General features: G+C 39.9%; 1 protein-coding gene across 4 annotated transcripts in view; it reads right to left on the bottom strand.

Annotated features, from left to right (window-relative positions):
• LOC119661459 (sushi, von Willebrand factor type A, EGF and pentraxin domain-containing protein 1) overlaps positions 1-19,352 on the bottom strand; it is a 172,045-nt gene that overhangs the window by 97,166 nt on the left and 55,527 nt on the right. For all 4 annotated transcript variants that reach the window (XM_038070817.1, XM_038070819.1, XM_038070820.1 and 1 more), the window contains exon 2: positions 14,727-14,903. In XM_038070817.1, coding sequence (XP_037926745.1) covers positions 14,727-14,903 — 177 coding nt within the window. The remainder of the gene's footprint in view (positions 1-14,726; positions 14,904-19,352) is intronic.

Genomic DNA, 19,352 nt, shown 5'->3' with positions numbered 1-19,352 from the left:
ATCAGTCTTACCAATTTCGTCGGGATACCGAATTCTCTCATGGCCGTGTACAGTTTTACCCTGGTTATGATGAGAGAGAGGTGGTGCAACTGATGTTCATATTCCAACAGTTTTTCCATCGCTTGCCGCAGAGAGAAAATCTGATCTGTTGCTGATTTTCCTGGAGTGAACCCTCTTTAGTATGGGCTAATGATATTGTGGGCGTATGGGGCTATCCAGCCTAACAAGATAACGGAGAATATCTTATAGATGGTACTCAGCAACGTAATACCTCTATAATTGCTGTACTGTGTGATATATCCCTTTTTATGTATGATACAGATAATATCTTAATGCACCTTGAGCACTAGTTGATGAACCACTTGGTGTAATTGGTCGCTTCCATATTTAACCAATTCGGCTGTAATTCCATCGGCTCCTGGCGACTTACGATTTTTTAGCCGATGAATTGCACGGACTATTTCTCCTATACTTGGTGGTGGCAGTATTTGTCCGTCGTCTTCAGTTGGCGAGACCTCCAACTCGCCGATGTTCTGGTTGTTCAGTAGTTCATCAAAGTACTCATCGCTTCAGTATGCCTATTCTGTCGGAAACCAGATTTCCCTCTTTGTCTCGGCAGGATGAGCATCGAGATGTGTAAGGCTTCATCTTGCTGACTTGTTGGTAAAACTTCCGCGCCTGATGTGGTTGCTCCCTGTACTTTTCGAGTTCACAGACTTGTTGGTTCTCCCAGGCTTCCTTTTTCCGTCTGTGCAGTCGCTTTTCCACTTTCCGGAGTTCGTGATAAGTCTCGGCACGTGCCCGTGTTCTTTGAGAATATAACATTACACGGTATGCGGCATTCTTCCGTTCCATTGCTTGCTTACATTCATCGTCAAACTAGCCGTTCCGACTTCTTTTACGGCTGGGACCAAGTATGTTTGTGACCGTATCAATGATAACGTTCTTCTGGTGGTTGTGAAGATCATTTGTTGATGCTTCATCTCCAAGTCCTCTGTTGACTGCGGTTATTGCGGCAGCCATTTCTATTTCTTAGAATGGGTTCCTAAAATAAGTGGCCGATTTCTAACCGTCTTTCCCCTCGGCAATTGGTATCAAAATAAGAGCTGCTTCGGAAAGTTACCTTCCATACTTGCTCATATTCAATGAAAAAAATGTACACCTCTCGTTTGTATATATGGGGATCCACTTCCACACGCGGTGAACAAAACAAAGACGGTGCCTATTAAAACGGGGAGTCACATCATTACTACGAAAACAGTAATTAAATACTTTGGAATGATGATAGATTCTAGATAGAGGTTGGTTGAACTTCAAGCCCCGTGAATAATATTTATCCATTGCAGTGCGCTTTAGGCAGGTTCCACTTAATGAAGTCGAAAAGGATAAGATATCTTTCATAATCCTAGAGGCTTTGCGTTGTTATTTGGCGACCATGCAGTTCGAGTTCTACATTGCATTCCTGACCATGCAGCGATTGATGGGGCGATTGATAGATAAAGTTTTCTTTGCTCACTGAAGGCATTAAATCCTTAAATATCTGGATTTGGTGCTAATCGCAGAGATTGTGGAGTATCAGTTACTGCTCTAAAGCAAAGCAAGTTTCTGTAAAAGAGTACAGGTTTGGTATTGAACATCGGCAAAAAACAAATGAAAGAGGTTTGATATTGTACGTGGAGGAGGTATATGCCATTTATCAGATTACGACGCTATAATAGGAGGAGAGTCACTTTCCCTGGTTTGAGAAGTGGTTTTCCACTCTTGACGTTAGAAAGAAGCCTCCCATCGGCTTGCCTTGAATAGCCTTGAAATATTAAAAAATCAACACTAGCGGATAGCAAAAACAAGTTTTATTATTTCAAATTAAACCTTTTGTTGCCTATTACGACAAAATCGAAAATGTTTACTCAGATTTAGCGAAGCGGTACTGTCATCGAGCAATTATGTCAAGCGCAAAACTGCAACAAACTTTCTGATATGCAGGCATACGGTAGATTTATACATATATCCAGGTTCCAATTATGCAACAGGAAATGAGTTGCGAGAATAACAGAGAAACTGAGGTAATTCCCTGTCCCCCCTCCCATCTAATGCTTCTAAAAAGGGGTGGATGGTGGTTTTCAAAACCTGGAGGATACCATGATTCTGGTTCTGTAAGCCCGAAATGGTCTCACAAGTCAAGGGCAAGAACTGTGAAAATTGGAAAGTATAGAAGCAAGTTTAGGAATTCAATGGGTAAAGCGCTCATCTTCGAACGGGGGCCTCAAGGCATACATATGCATCTGATAGGATGATATTCCCAATTTCACACCAGGAGTAGTCAAGCAATACTGGCTCTTGATGAAAAGAAAGTTTCTATTCTTGATATATGAAGAAAGGAATCTTTTAGATGCTAGAAATGCCATCATAGAGATTCCACTATATCAAGTCATATTTAGGCAAACCATGGTAACTTATAACAGCATCGAAGTCCTTATGCGACAGCTGAATGTCTTGGGTGATACGATTTTAAACCTGTGGTCTAAGGTCAGGTTCATTGTTTTTAGGATACAGGTTCACGAGCGTATTTTATAAAACAAAAGAAAAAGAAAAACCGGCTGTAAAGTAGAAATGTTAACGTTTCGTTTTCTATTCGTCATAGAAATTTGCAAAGTCCTTGAGACCCTTCTGGCTCCATTTATATTTTTTTACAAAAGGCATACTTTTAGCAAGAATAATATGGTCGTTTGTCTCATACTGTGCGCGAAATAATTATATCGGATAGTAAGCAATTTTATTTATTACAAAATCATTTAATTCATTCTCCCTTTGACAGACATTACATAATAAGTACTTATTTTATTAAGATAATAATATCCACCGACAAAAAGTAGTAATAAACAAACAAGTCAAATGAAATAAATATCCAAGACAGGTACGAACATTTCTAGATAAATGGGTTTAATTTAAAAGTTTATATTTAAACAGTTTGTTATTCTGCTTTTTGTTATGATACTTTTCACTATACCTCTTTTTACTCAATTTGTTAGGGTCTTGATAATTCCAATTTTTTCTCACTTTTCTTCAATATCAACATTCAGTTCCGAAAGAGTTCCATACTTGCGCCCTGCAGCATAAATGCGATTAAATTCATCCATAGATTTTATATCCGGGTTAGATTAGGACTTATAGTTGGCCATCCCAAAATAGCGATGTTTTTCAACGTCAAAAAAATTTTCAGTTTGGTTCGGAACCTGGACCCTAGCGTTGTCCTGTTGGAATGTTCTGTCTAAAGGTGATTGACCATTACCAAAACTTAAAAGCACGTTCTCTGATAACCCGCTATAAGAGTTCGAGCCCAATTTCTGCTTTACAAACTGGCCTTCCATGATGTCCAAAAGCAGCCCATATAATGATGTCATCAATGATTATCCTCTTAAAATTTCTAGGGTATCGTGTTTCATGCTCTCCGCGAACCTTAACCCAAAACTTTTTAAACCAACAGAACCATCCAAATTGAACTTATTTCAACACTAAAGATGACGGATGGCCTCTCAATATCCCAAAATTCGTTTCTTTTTGGGATGTTCAATGTGGCCAATTTTTGACAAGGGAAAAGCTCAGGCTCTGACAACTTTTTTGATATTCAATATCTTCCTCTTTGCTCAAAATTTATTGAACATATCTTATTATCACAGATAAAGCTAAGCACTGACTTTTTGTTTGTTTTTCCGCACTTTCATCGAGTTTCGGTAGACAACCAGAACGGTTCTTTTTGTTACAATTCACAAAATTTACCCCAATGTCGTCGGTCCCGTCGCTCTCTGTGGTTCTGAGTGTTGGCCGACTATAAAAGACAATGAACGGCGTCTTGAGACACGTTTTGATCACATCTGAAATGCGGAAATCCACGATCAATATGGGGTCGCACAGAGGCTGATGGTACGGTTATGTAATACGCAGATATCGATATAGAGAGTATTTTTAGGCCTGGACACCATATAGAGGTACCTTCGTGATTTTTTCCGATTTTTTGGTTGGTTAGTTTCTGAGAATGGGTCCATTAAAGAAATCATCACTGTCCACCCATCCCACTCTTCGCCTTTCTAACAAATGTCAGAACTAAGACCGGCTTCCAAAAGTACTAATCCAGACCTTTGGGTATAAAACCAACATGACTATTTTCGGTGAAAAAAGATTTTACATCTCCTTTTTGCAGGTATGGGGACCACCCTTTTTGCAGGTATGGGGACCACCCCCCCCCCCCTCCCCCTTAATCTCAACGTGGAAGGATATCACTCACTGCATGTCTGGGCGACCTTCTCACAAAATTTCGTGTCAATCGGTATAACCGTTTTTGAGAAAAAGTGCACGTGACAGATAGACAGACAGCCATTGAACCGATTTTGATTAGGTCTTGTTTTGCAAACAAAACCTTAAAAAGGGCTGCGGAATGGAATTTTAATATTTCATTCGAATGTCAATTATTCTCGTTAATTATGACGGAAGCATCTTATTTGTGTCGCTTAGGATGTTATTAATTCGCACGAAATTGATAAGTTTGAACTTCTATAACTTTGACACTAATAGTTGGATTTTCATGAATTGGGATGCGTATGCACGATATTGTCCTCTATGCCAGTGCATTATTCCTTAGTACTCTTAGGATAAACTTAAGGGGAATTTTTCAGTCAATTTCTAAAAGTTAGTAATATACTGTTAGTAAGTTTGTTTGAGTAGATATCGGAATGGGACATATTTTGATTTCATCTAAGCGCACCACCCTGAGTTTTTCAGATTTTTGGGTTGGCTAGATTCCGAAAATGAATCGTGTCTCACTTTAAATATGTCCATTTTGACTCCTTACTAGCGGGCTTTACAATTCACGTCGCAACTAATATCAGATTTGGCAAGTATGACTATTTTCGATGAAAAAATTTTACATCCTCGCTTTACATGTATGTGGAGCCCCCCTTTAAACCGCACGTAAATTTATGTGACTCACTGTGTGCGTGGAATTTCATAGTTCCCATATGTCCGTTCGAATCGGTTTAGCCGTTTTGGAGAAAAGTGCATGTGACAGACAGACAGACAGACAGACAGACACGGAATCGATTTTAATAAGGTTTTTTTTACATAAAACCTTAATGAAGAGCAGGACACCATAAAACGTAAACGAGATCTATTTTTGTTCTTCTTATTCCCTGTTGAGGCTGGCTAAGTAACAGATGTAAGGGTTAAGAGCTTTACAGGAGATTACATGTATAGACGTGACTTACACCTTCTCAATAGCGCGGCTGTTCACGATTCGATTTGAGTCTTTGAGTCATTTCTTTTTCTCTGATTCTGTAATCTTTGAGGGTTTTCTATAATATAATGATATAGAGCCAATTATATGTTTTGTAAAAGACAGAATTGTTAGCCAAAAATCAGGACATATTCCACTGGAAGGACCCGAAAAGCTAACATTGGGGCACCAGCTGTGACTTGTTGACTTGTGTTCGTAATGTTTGGTAATTTCTTTGCGACCACACACCCTTGGTGAGTCCCCCCAATAATAACTCACGATATTACTGCATTGACCGCGATGTATTTCCTCATGCATTCACGGTATATATTTCGTTGTTTTCACATAATAGTTCTCTGCTTTTCTTCGTTCTGTGGTCCAAACGTCTACCATATTTTCTCTACACTGGTAAGCAACAATGGTTTTAATATATTTTTGGATTCGAAGATAGGTATCTTCCACTTCTTCGAAGGATAGCAACACATATGTATTTAACGTTCATTCGCCTTCCGTGTTAATTTTCTTACTAAGCCAATCGCTTTCAATCCGGCCTAAGTGCTTGCTATACTCGTATATTAATCGTCTATGTTAGAAAATTGATCCTCTGTGAACCCAAAAAAATGAAATAAACATTTAAAAAACTCAATTACTTCAACGATCAAACATGTAGAACAGTTTACACTATCGCTAATCATCTAAACTTTTACTCTTTTATCTAAGTAATATTTTTGGCTGAGTTCCAAATTAAAACTTTCAGTGATTTATCTCAATCACTGTTCCAATCTAAAATATTTTATTTAGTCTTTTGCGTGATAATTCCTAATAATTTATCGTTTGCAGTTCATAGCTTTTTTCGCGAAACTTCCCACAGTTACCACAAAAAAATATTTCCACAATTAGTGAAAGTTATGAGTACTTACTCATGGTTTGATTCATCGCAAAAAACAACGCATTTCTGACTAGCGATTCATAATCGGTTTTTACCGGATATGTTGAGCAGACTTTCTGAAAACTCTTCAGAATGGCCACTATCCAGTAAAAATACAATACTCGTAATATCCAATTTATTTCATGAAAAATTGCATTATAAATTGACACACCCAGTTAAGCTTCTTTGGACCGAAAGTGTAGTACATCATCAGGAAAATGTGAACTAAAAAAGATTCAAGTTAAGAAGATTGGGACGAGTGAAGATGTTTGATTGCGAATTGGAGTTGAATCAAGGAAAAAAGCGAACAATAATAAAGCCTTCACAGTCAACTAGATAAAATTGGATAAAAAGAAACAGAGAAACATGCCTGAAACCGAGAGAAAAATGAGATGAAATATCTAAGATATCAATGTTGGCGGCGTAGTATGGCCGTGCGCACCATCTAGATCGCAATGACTAAGTGAGACTGAATTTCACTTCACTTTCTTTTCGACGCAAAGAAAGCAAGAAATATAGTTTTTATCATGGCTTTGAGGTTGATTCACGATTTTCAGTGTTTTGTTGCTGTCTAGGGCCGGTTATTGTTGGTGTTGTAACTTTATATTGCGCAAACTAACCCGGTCTGGAAGTGTGGGTACCATCATCAACTCCTTCGCCATTGTGGTCGCCATCAGCAACATTGACGACAACAAGAACAACCACTCACGACAGGCCAGTGAATTTCAGTGAGAAGTGGCAAGCAGAAAAGCTGCCAGGTTGGTAACAACAATAGGCATCGGTACTCCAACAGCTTCAAAATTAATAAATTTTCAATTTCGTTTAGCTCCGAGCGATGTCAGAATCATATCTTTTGTGAGAAGATTTTGTTATTATCAATCTGACGCTTCTTATTAATTAATTTTATGAGGACCAGTTTGTTATTGTGCGTAAATTATGAGGTGAAATTAGTTCATAATGTTGCTGTGTGGTACGGTTTGTTGGCTGTGATGATAAATGGTCACTATATGGAATTCTAACTTGGCAGACAACGGTGGTTAAGCATAATCAGATAACTGTTGAAGAACGTAAAGGAATTGATTGGGTTAAGGTATTTGAACCGTGAACAGTCCAGCATAAATTAGAATTTAATTTCAGAATGATGTTGGGCCTTAGAATCGATTTGAGATTATTGTTCTCTTGACCTCAGGTGGGCGGATATTTGAGTCGAGTCAGTGGTGAATTATTATTTATTGGAAAATAGCGAATTTCCAATATATCGGATTGGAGTTGTTAAAAATTACTACTCATATAGTAAAATATGCTGGTGCTCGTCCTATTCCTCATATTTCATATTATCATTATTTCGTGTTGAGTCCATTTTTTTTGAAGAATTTCTAGATGAATGTTTGGCTATTCTTTTAGTTAAGTATCCAGGCCTACCTTACATTCTCTGTGTGAACTTCAATTTTCCTTCCATTGTGCAATCACAATAACCACACTCTCGACTTTCAAGTGATTTTTTTGATTCCCGATTTCTTCCAGCGGCATTGATTAAACCCTCATTTCTCCAAACTATAATAAATGTTTATTTATGCAAGTACACCTACATTGGGAACGACTTACTTCCTTCTTCAGCACATTAACTAGGGAGTAAATCTCTATCGAAATACATGGTTGCTGTTCACCCCTTGGTGAGATATAGCGCGTCAACCACACCTACGCGTTATCATACCCGGTCCAATGCGCTTCAGCTCTTCTCTCTTCTCTCTTACAGGACTTCCAAAAACGAATGCTCTCCTCCTCTACTATTTTGCCCCAAGTGCTCGTGGCTCTCATTTATGTTGGGAGAGTGGTTTCCATTGTTTGTCCCAAGGTAACTAGCTTGTGCACCGACGAAGTTCTTTGTTCGAAGTAGTATCAGACTTGGAGCTTTTGACAATCACTATCCCAATGCTACTCTCATATAGGAACACAGAAAAAACACGGAATTGTCTCAACTTGATTATGGTGTTCTGATAACTGCGTTTCCTAGATATACAAATTGATCGACCCCTTCCATGCTCTGCCCATTAATGCAGATAGGGAGAGTACAATGACCCCACTGAGAATCTTGGTTTTGTTGGTGTTTATCTTCAGTTACCACTCTGTTCTCCTGTCCTTCCATAACCAAAGTCATTTGGCGAAGGTCCATGACTCAATAAGACAGCAAGTAGATTTGTTTGGGGAAAGATGTCATGCTGCATTGAATTCATCCACATCCCTAGGATAAGACAGCATGAAGAACGTCACCGATAATTAGAAGAAATAATGTTGGTGGCAAGATGTGTAACCCTAAAGAACTCCGCGTTCAACTTAAAATTCCTCCGAGATTTTATCTCGATCCGGCACTTGATATTTAGCGCAATCATATGTCATTCTATTATATTCTCTGGAATATTCCTCCTGCATAGAGAACGCCTAATACAGTGTCTCTTTACGTTGTCGAAAGCCTTCTTGAAATCGAGGAACAGAAGGTGCAGCCTAAATTCCACGCTCTGTTCCAAAATGATCCGTGCGGGGGATCAATGTGGGCGGATCTAGAGCGGAAACCAACGTGCTCTCTGTCAATCACCTTTTTCGCAGTGTTCCCTAATGTGTTCTAGGATTATTTTAGCTCCTACCTTCGCACCGGCAAGGAACACACAGATACCTCTGCAATTATCGTAGGAAAGTTGCGAGAGCCCTACTTTGGAATTACAACAATCATCCTCTTATTCCGTTTTTTTGGGAAAGTTTTTGGATTTACAGGATCAGTAGAAACTACTGGGGGTGCGATGAATAGCTCTGTGGGGAGTCTGAATACATTATAGCTACGGAAACGACCACACAACGGATATCAGCGTCTCTGGAATGTGTGGTCCTTATACATATCTCGAGTAATAAACATTCCTCTGAAACCGGTCGCGCAGTACAGTATGAATGTGCTGAAATTACTAGGCAGCTATTTACCTGTTGGTGGGATATAGCGCGTCAGCCACTCTTACGCGCCATCGTTCGGGGTTACCTAAAATGTGTTTCAGCTCAACCCAGGACTTCCTGAGACGCCCGCATTCCTCTTCTACTGCTCCGCGCCAAGTGCTCTTGGAGCGACTTCCTGGTCGGCCATCTTGGGAGAGTGGATTCCATTGCATGGCAACGCCAGCAATGCCATTAATGTGTAACCCATCCACGGACGCTTCCGCTTTTCGATCATGTCCAGGCCAGTGTCCTTTGAAGGTTTCTACCACCTCTAACAAAAAAAAGTGCTGGAGAAGACTTAGAGCCTTCGAGTGATAGTAATAGTCACTTTTCATGGGCTACTGCAATGTAACACAGAAAGGATACTAGCCCGGAACAGTCTTAACTTGATCTCCGTGTTGAGATAAATTCATTTCCAGACAGTAGACAAGGCAGCAAAGGCACGTTTCTGGGAGAGGCAGAGAATGATAACCACTGCTTAATCTTCAGTCCAACCATGCTTGCCTCTTTTTCTAAATCCAGAGCTATTTGCCAAGGTCCATGGATGTCATCGTCCATTGAAATCCACCACGTACTTCGGACAAAGCAGCATGTAGAACATCATCGATAACAAGAAGAAATAACATCTATGAGAAGTTTCCATCTTGGTAGACTCTGCTTTGGACCGTCTCTGAGATTTCACCTCGATGCAGCACGTGACTTTTTGCGAAATCATATGTCGCTCTGATAATAGCTATTGCTTTTTTCAGAATGCATCTCCTGTCTAGAGGACGCCAGGTACACTCCCTGCTCACTTTGTTGATTGCAAGAAATCGATGAAGAGCCGGTCAAGCGAAGATCTAAATTCCGCGCATTGTTTCAAAATGATCCGTAGCGTGTTGAGGAAGTCAATGTGGACGATCTAGACTGGCACCCAATCTGCTCTCTGTTGATTAAGCTTTCGAAGCGTTCTTTGATGTGTTCCAGGAGTATTTTAGCTATTATTTTTATGGCACTAGGGAGCACACAGATACTCCTCCAATTGTTACGCTTAAATCAGGTACTCTTCTTTGGAATATTAACGATCATCCCCTTCTTTCACTTTCTGAGAAAGGTCTCGGATTCCCAAGATTTTCGGAGCGGTAGTAGCACATCCGCAGTTAATCTGCAGTTACCGCAGTAATAAATAACTCTGCGGGGAGACCGTCAAGTTTACCGGTTTTACTCCGTTACAACATTGATGGCCTCTCTTCCCTCTCTCTTGTCTTTTACTTGGAGAAACAGTCCGTACCCGCTATGGAGACTAGCAAGAGGAGAAACCTTAAGAACCATGGTGAAGTGTTCTTTCCACCTCTTCAATTGTTGGTCGTCGTGGATGAGGATTAGACAGTCAACATACTTTATAAGACCATCTTTTATAATGCAGTATACTCTTCTGAAATCATTGTGTTCTGCGGCATCTTTCGCTTCCCTGATCAGTGTAGTAGCAAATTCCTATTTGTATTAAGTTCTGCTTTTCACAACTTACTAGAAAATATTGATAATCTCTTAGTTTTAACAGAAAATATATCACAGACTTGATACGGAGCTTTTATAACACGTGAGAATTTGTCAGCTAGAATTACAATTGTGAGCATGAAAGCAAAAATTTTACCAAAAGTTGTTTCAATCTTTTTCTGCCTATTCTATCTGAGTTAACGTCATGGACGAGGGGTAGCATCGTGAAGCTTCCTCCGTGAATAGCTGAAAGAGTGTTTTTTTCCATAAAGGTAAAAAATGAACTGATACTAAAAACCGTTCTCAACATCGTGCGTTCCTTCCAAAATGAGTACTGCTCTTGACAACCATGAGTGAAAGAGATCCCCGAGCTGCCATCATATCAATAGGCAGAATACTTCAAATTAACTGCTCGGGAAGCTTAATAAGATCGAGGTTCTCTGGATGAAGGGTGTGATGAAATACAAATTATGGAACTGATGATGAGTACCACTCCTCGAGAGGTAAACAATACGATCCATGTTGTAAGCTGGGTTTCGGGAGAGGTGAAGGCACTCCTTTCAGCAACCTGAGTGAGGAGTTTATGCAGGGGGAGAGGGGCGGTCCTCCCATCAATTCTGATGAAAGCTCGTGGCAAGCACCCCTCCCTCACCGCCTCTTTAAAAGTTATGGCCCTTCCAAGTGGGTTCTGTTATGTTGTCATGGTAATGTTTCAATTTCAAACTTAACGCGTTAAGGAGAAATGATGGAGAGGGTAAACAAGGCCCGCTCTCTCTAGCACCGTTAAAAAATTGTGTCGGACATCCCCACTTAAAAAGTTGTGGGGCCTACAATTGGGGCTATTTTATTGTCAATACTGTAGGATTTAACTTTGAACCACATCATCCTAAGCGGAAGGGGGATTTAAATGGAAATGCGGGAGATCGTTTCTCTTAACGCCCATTGAAAAATCGATGGGGCCATCGATGGAGGGGGGATTAACATCATCATCGTAAAGAGAGGATACCCAGAAGGAAGAAGAATGTTCTCTTTTTCGAAAATCGTCGAACTCATGACCCGTTGAAAGGGTACCTCGAAAAGGGGCTATTTTTGTAAAAGTAATAAACTCATTATCGTATTGTGCATCTCACCTGCGTGAGTACGAAAAGGGGTTAATCCGCCTTGCACATCGCAGCGATAATTGGCCCAAAGCTTATTGTAACTTTTTAAGAAGAAGGGACCGTTACTGGTTCTGGTACTGGTCTACGATAGTAAAAAGGGGAGACTTTCTGATTCCTTCCCCTTTTACCTTCTTCCCTTCCGAAGACGAGGTTGGCAAATCAAACTGTATCTTCATGATATCAGAATATTCCCCGTCTATAGCGCCTTAACTTTCTAAGGGGTGAACGCTGCGATTTTTCAACCGTCACTAGTTTTCAATGGGTTCAAAAAGGAGAGAAAATTCCACCCAAAAAATGAAATATTGCCGGCAAGCGCGGCAACTGTCAGTCTGAATAACAAGACCCTCCACTGAAATCAGAACAAATCAGAGCCTAAATTTAAACATTTGCTGAAACATGAGAAAAGCGGGATGTATGATTCAACGACAATGAAGACTAAGGTTACAAAATGCGCCGAAATGTTCTTATTGATATAATGGCTATATTGGGCTTATATTGACGCGTTTTAAAGTTCCAATAAGAAATGCCTGGTATTTGTTATTCCACTTGCAAGGCCAGTTGGCCATTACTGACTGAGCTAACAGAGCTACTTTTGAAGCTCTATTCGTACGATCACCCGAGACGTACAAACTGCCTTCATCCAGATCGAGCAGGCGCTGATTGGCGCGAGATCTTGGACTGCACATCAATGAAGGCAAGACAAAGTATATGATGGCAACGTCAGCACCAAAAACCAACCAACCAATAACATCAAACCGCACTGGTCAAACAAGAAGAATAAAGATAGGAGAATACAACTTTGACACCGTTGAAAATTTCTCCTATCTAGGGTCGAAAATCACAACCGATAACAGCTACGGTGATGAAATCCGCGCACGGTTGTTTGCTGCCAACAGAGCCTATTTCAGCTTACAAAAACTGTTCCGCTCGAAACGTCTCACCATAAGGTCAAAGCTGTTACTGTACAAGACAATGATCTTGCCAGTCCTCATGTATTCCTCGGGGACTTGGGTTCTTGCCAAGAAGAATTACGAACTCTTGGTCGCGTTCGAGATAAGAATCCTCCAAAGAATTTTTGGCCCCCTAGAAGAGGATGGACGCTTCCGTAGCCTACATAATGACGAAATCTATGAGCGATACCATGACCGTCTGGTTGTGGATAAAATCTGGCTCAATAGTTTACGGTGGGCGGGCCACTTAATCCCTATGGATAAGGATAATTCAGCCCGGAAAGTCTACAAGACGAGGCAGACCCTGCCTAAGATGGAGCGACGGCGTGAGTCAGGACCCCAGACAGCTTTTGGGGATATCGAATTGGTGGACCTCGGCGCAAAACCAGGATGTCTGGAGTTCCTTATTAAGGCAGGCCTAGACCGGATACCGGTTGTTGCCCCGTTGATGATGATAATTCGTACGACCCAGCAGCTAGCGTATGCAGCATGGAGCGCATTCAGCACAGTACAGACGAAAGTATTCATTCGATTCAGCAGCTAGCGTGTTCAGCAATGCACGTTTCAGGCATCAAATAATTTTTCCAAACATTTACTCAAAGGATATCTACACGGATCAGCACTGACATAGGGCAGGTCAGAATTCTTGCCAAGAATATTTTTTTCCATGCTGGAAGATGTCCCAGTACGGAAATTTAAGTTATTCCTAATGGCATCGTTGGTACATGTTAATTTTACATGTCCATTGATAGTGAACAAAGAAGTGTATCATAAGTTTGGTCCACATCTTCCAGTACCTGAAGAAAATCCGCAATTTTTGCAAATATATACAGATAGAACAAGGTTTGCTTGGTTCAGCTAGTATAATATAAAACTCTCTAAATAGATGTGACTGTTTTGATGGTTTTCTTTAGTCATCGAGGCCTGAGTTAGATTTTCCATATTTAAAAAGATAAAAGAAAAAATGTCGGTGGCAAACGATATAAGCAAGTTGAATCCATCAATTGATTAATTTTATCTTCTTATGTATTCTTTTTTTTATATAATTATTAATGACAATCTTTTCTTAAGTTAAGAAGAAGAGGAAGAATATCTTTATGTGCATTAGAACTTTAAAAGAGATATTCATATTTATATTTATTTCAAATTCAAATCTTAAAAATGTTATATATGGAATTTCCACGCACAGATTCGAAGTAGGGCAAATGATTAAATTACAGTAAACACTAAACATTCTATCTTTTTACATAAAATTTGCATTCGAATCTGTAGAATTAAGTGGATGCCATTGAGGCTATGCATAGTTTGTTCATAGAGAAAATAAAACATTTCCTTATTTTCCCTATTCCAGAAGAGTCTACGCGGAGGCGAGTATTATTCAATTTGTTTTTCATATTTTTTCCATTCTAGTGAATGATTCAAATAGAACCTTTTATGCTCTTCAGCCAGGTTAGATTTTTTAGTTTTTTCCTAGATAAACTTCAAGATTTTCTGATTTAGAAGGAAAGTAGATAGTCAAATCACTTGGAAGTGGACTAAACTACTGGAAGTTAAATGTTTAGCTGGCTAGAAAAGGTTCTTTCTTAGAGAGCCATGTAGTGATGGTGGGCGAGGAGGTCTTACATACATACATATATGTAGGCGTGTCATTAATATGATTCGTTATTCACGAATTCTTGAAATTACATTTTACGATTTCTGGATTCTAAGCGACTATACCATACATACGATAAATGATGCTGACGAATTCAGAGTAATATGATTTACTTCATTTTATTTTTCAGAGACTTAGAGGAATAAAACTGTAAACCTCATCTATCTATGGTTCAAATTCACGCCCAATCGTTTCGTAGAGAAGTTTCTTGCACATAAGCAGAGAATAGTGATCATTAAGTAAATTTTCAATTATCATACCGTTCCAATTTCAAACCTTAAGTCCATAGATAAGAATTAATCACTGTACTTACCACAAAATGGTATTCCTTCTGGTACCCATGCGCCATTATCGCAAACTCTGCGTGAGGGACCTAATAATTCAAAGCCACGTTCACACGTGTACGATGCAACCGTTCCACTTGCTAAACTCTCATCAGAAAACGCTACTGAACTGTGCGCGGGAGATCCGGGAAAGCTACATGCTGATTCTGTAAAAGCAAGAAAAAATTAATTAAAGAAAGGAAAAAGTGATTTGTTAGAGGTTTTATGCAGTACACAATTGGAAATATTAATGAAAGACCATTTACAACATATTTTATGTGTACAGGTATGCTTCCGCGGCCTCAAGGTTATAATCTTCGACGTGCTGATCCGGATAGATGATGCCACAAACAAGATTCCTTTACTTAGTAATGGCTTTCATATGCAGGTTGTAACACGAGGCAAGTGAAAAGACATAGAAGACATAAAAGACTTGCAATTTAACACTTTAATCTTTCAATAATTTAATGTTGAACAGAAAATCTAACGGATTTAAGAAGTTTTGATAGTACAGTTTCTCTTAATGATGAACAATTTCATCTGAAATTGAATAGAACGATTCGTTTAAGATATTCAAATCGAATACACCACAAAAGATAAATACTATATTATTCAGCTTCCAATCCGGAATATCAGGATCAAAATGACCAGTGATTACAAGGTGAAATGCTAACTGCCTAGTGAAAATCTTCTAATTTTCCTATTCATAGTTGGTTTTCTTTGAGAGCTGAAAGTTTTTTCCGTATTTTGAAGTAATATCTTTAGTAACTAGCGATGGTGAACCGATTCAAATCAATGTTTTATCGAAGTTCTTGTTTATTGATCCAATGATTTTCCTTTTCGACGAGCAAAAAAACTCGCACTGAATAATTGAAATGATAAAATTTTGCATGAAGATTTCAGGTGTACCAAAAATTTTAGTCAGAGTTGAACGAAGGAAAGCTTATAGAGGAATTACAGGGGTACAGTCTTCATGAAACTAACAACAAGGATAGCTAGCGGTGAGGAAACTATGACATAAGTTGACATATTTCGCGTATTGTAAGATATATCAGAGGGCATACGACATAGGCAAGTGTTCAAGCATTCAACAAAGTAGACTATTTCTTTAATGGCAGAATGGCTCCTGGCAATAACCTAAATCCTCAAGAGGAATTTTAGGTCCAAAGCGAGGATGTCTAGGGTTGCATCTTTTCACTGGTATTATTTTTCCTTGTTATCGGTGACGGTCGGTCTTATGGCTGCCTTGGACGGCGGACGTGGAGAACTTCAATGAACTATGATATCTTTCCTCAAATACCTCGACTACGCTGATGACATCTATTTGCACTCTCACCGGATTACAAACCTTGACTCTGGATTTCGAAAGAAAGACAGGCAAAATTTTTCCAACTTGAGCGATATAAGCTGCACATTCTGGGCCTAAGCGAAATAAAATTGTGCGACTCTGAAAAGTACTCCTGTCTCCTTTGCTACACTAATAGCAACGTGCTTTTGTACTCGGTAAATCATCGTGTTAGTAGACGAATTCGGTGACGAATTGCTTTTGACGACTACTGCAAGGAAGCCAGTTTCTGACAGACTTCTAAATAGAAGATTCTGGTCCAGATTAAGGAGCATCTCAATCGCACAATGCTATGCATCAACGTAGACTTCCCATATAGTGGAGAAGGATGCTTTCTACGAGCAATTAACCGCAGCTCCGGGGAGTCTTGCTAATAATGACATTGTGGTCGTGTTGGGTGGTGGGATCTGACAACACCGTGCTTACTTTTGCTTGCATGTTGCGCCTGCCACTTCTCGTATGGTTGGGGAGCTGCGACCCCTTAAGGTTAACATCGACCGCTTGTATGACCCAGCTGTCGCTCGATAATAGGAGAGCGATCTTGCTGATCGAACGGCAAATATACTGAGTAACCCGCTTGAGAATATTGATGAGCATTGGGTCACCATCAAAAATGTTCTTTCCTCGGGTGTTATACAAGTTGTCGACCACGTTCCAAAGGGGTATTAAAAAAACTGGCTGACTGCGGAATCGTGGAAGCGGATCGAGGAACGGAAGGGGTTGAAGGCTCTATTGATAGCAGCGGGTGTTGACGAATGTTACAGGCTCGAACTCGAATACGAATACCGAGCGAAATCCCGAGAAGTTCACCGTAGTGTACGCCCTGATAAGAGAGAATTTATTATTGTGCTGGTCAGGGAAGCGGAAGATACCGATTCCAAGTTGCACGAGGTCGTGAGTCTTGGTGCTGTGAAAGACATCAACGGTCAGCTTCTCATCCACGATGACCAACAATTGAAGAGATGGAAAGAATACTTCATCATGGTTCTTAACCCTATTAGTTTTGATAAGGTTACTCCTGTTGTGGATGAAATGCCTAGTCACCGTAATGTGCGGATACAGATTGTTCTTCCAGGCATCATTGCAGTCAAATGGAGTAAAGCCGCGGACTTGACGATCTCCCCGCAGAGTTATTTATCGCTATTAAAATCTTGGGAATCCGAGACCTTTCCCAGCGAGGAGAAAGAGGTGATAATCATTAAGATCCCTAAGAAGGAGATCCGTTTTGAGTGTGACAACTGGAGAGGCATCTGCGTGCGACCTGCCATTGCAAAAATAATAACTAAAATAATCTTAAACGACATCAAGAAACATCTCGAAAACTTAATCAACTGAGGGCAGATTGGTTTCAGCTCCGAATTAGTACCCTACGGATCATTTTGGAACAGATCTCGTGCTGCACCGAGGCAAAACCTCGGAAGACGAGGTCCATAGGGGCTCAAAATCCGGAGACAAGAAACCTGAATAGCGACTCTGATGCCCATGACTGGCTTAGAGGTCGCACTTAAAGAATCTATTGTCTGGTAGTCGCAATTGTGATAGGGCGACGATGTCACGGAGGCATACTTGCGATTATAACGGGCAAAACAATTAAAAAGGATGATCGGTGAATGCATATCAACCAACTGGAGAGGAAAGTGAAGAAAGGAGGCAGACATTCTGGAAGCCGACATAATGGAAGTTAAAACGAAACTTGTTATCAAATGTCATGAATCAAAAAGTCTTTGGAGTCATTATAGACTGTGTGGGCATCTTTTCTATCGTTCAGAGGCTTCGCGATAAAGCTGGTAAACACTAGCCAATTAGTGACACAATCCGTGCTGTTCTTTCATAACAAAATGTCCAAACCGGAACGAGAGTAATTTTTTTACTTATCTTTAGATTATCTTGAAAACCAAGGGAAGGCTAGATATTGGACGGCAGTTTTCGGACAGTCTGTCATCTCGTTTTTCGTGTAAAATGAAGATACGAGCCTCCTTCTACTTCTTCGGTAGGATAAACTCTTATTAAAAATGATAGAATGGAGAAGGAAAATGTGGGGATTACATTTTTTAAAGGGAGGATTTGGCTGGACGTAAGGACCACTGTTAGCATCAAATCTGTCGATAAGAAAGTTCACAATGAAACGCCAAACGTTGGCTTTGGAGACATCACCTATGATATATATGTCGGAAAAGGAGTAGAACTAATGATAAGAGATATAAATCGCAGAAAAATAAACTCGGGAAACTCACATGCAGATTCTGGAGTGGTAACAGTAAAATGGGCGAATTTAATAGTAGCAACGGGAGGAGCTTGGCTAGAACGAGGATCGTCTTGTACGAAATATTGTTGCGTTGAAAAACACCATGAATTGTGTTGGGCGCCATGTATATTCCAAGTGTAATTTCTAGTCTTAGAATTTTATCGACTTTGAAGAAAAAAATTGCTTGTTCCGTTTTTGACTAAAATAATTGTACTGCTTGCAAATACTGTATTTCGGAAACAAACTGCCGAAATTAGTATCAGCAAGCGATAAAATCCTTTCAACCAAGACAAAAAGAACAAACATTCTATTCTCCAAGTTTAAAATGCATATATGGGTAATAGTAGTTACTCTAAACTTCAACCACAATTTTCAGTTAGCCAGTTGACTTTCAGTGAGCTTGGTTGTCTTGTTAATTTTCTTTGATGGTGCTAATCTCCAGAAGCTGCCAAGCCCAACTAATTGCTCTTTAAAGGACGTAAAGTTATGAGCAGAAAGTGACGAATTAGAAGGAAATGTCTAGGCAGGTTGGCAGTCATCGTAGGAAAGGTCCCGAAAATGGGAATTGGTGAGTTAGATAACAAAAAGTAATTGGTGCCCTCTCATTTGACTGTTTTATTTCTAAATTCGTAAACATATTCATTTATGCTCAGACGATGTTCTCTTTTTCTTCGTAAATGGTGTTATTCCTCCGACATCAGCGACATTGGGATCGTTGTACTAAGAGCACTAGACATGATAAGAACTTCAGTGTTCGGGGTGGCACCGGATGGGAAAAGTCCAGAAAGCGTTGAAAGGACACTGCAATCAATCGTTTTCTGGCTCTTCATAAATTGGAGCTTTAGGGGCGACGAACATTCCTGTGAAATCGAAAACTGTTGAGGAGGTTGATGAAGTCATCCATATCTGGCGTTCACTGCGTCACTAATTTCCGAATCACCTCTAATTCAACGCCTATGTCGATCGGTACAGCTCCAGCTTCCGACCGCCACTTTGTTCCATCCCAGGACGTCTTAATAGCATTCT

Source organism: Hermetia illucens, chromosome 1 (genome assembly GCF_905115235.1).
Source record: "Hermetia illucens chromosome 1, iHerIll2.2.curated.20191125, whole genome shotgun sequence".
Classification (NCBI taxonomy): domain Eukaryota; kingdom Metazoa; phylum Arthropoda; class Insecta; order Diptera; family Stratiomyidae; genus Hermetia; species Hermetia illucens.
The sequence above is the reverse complement of the archived record's forward strand: the minus strand, read 5'-3'. Positions and strand labels throughout refer to the sequence as shown.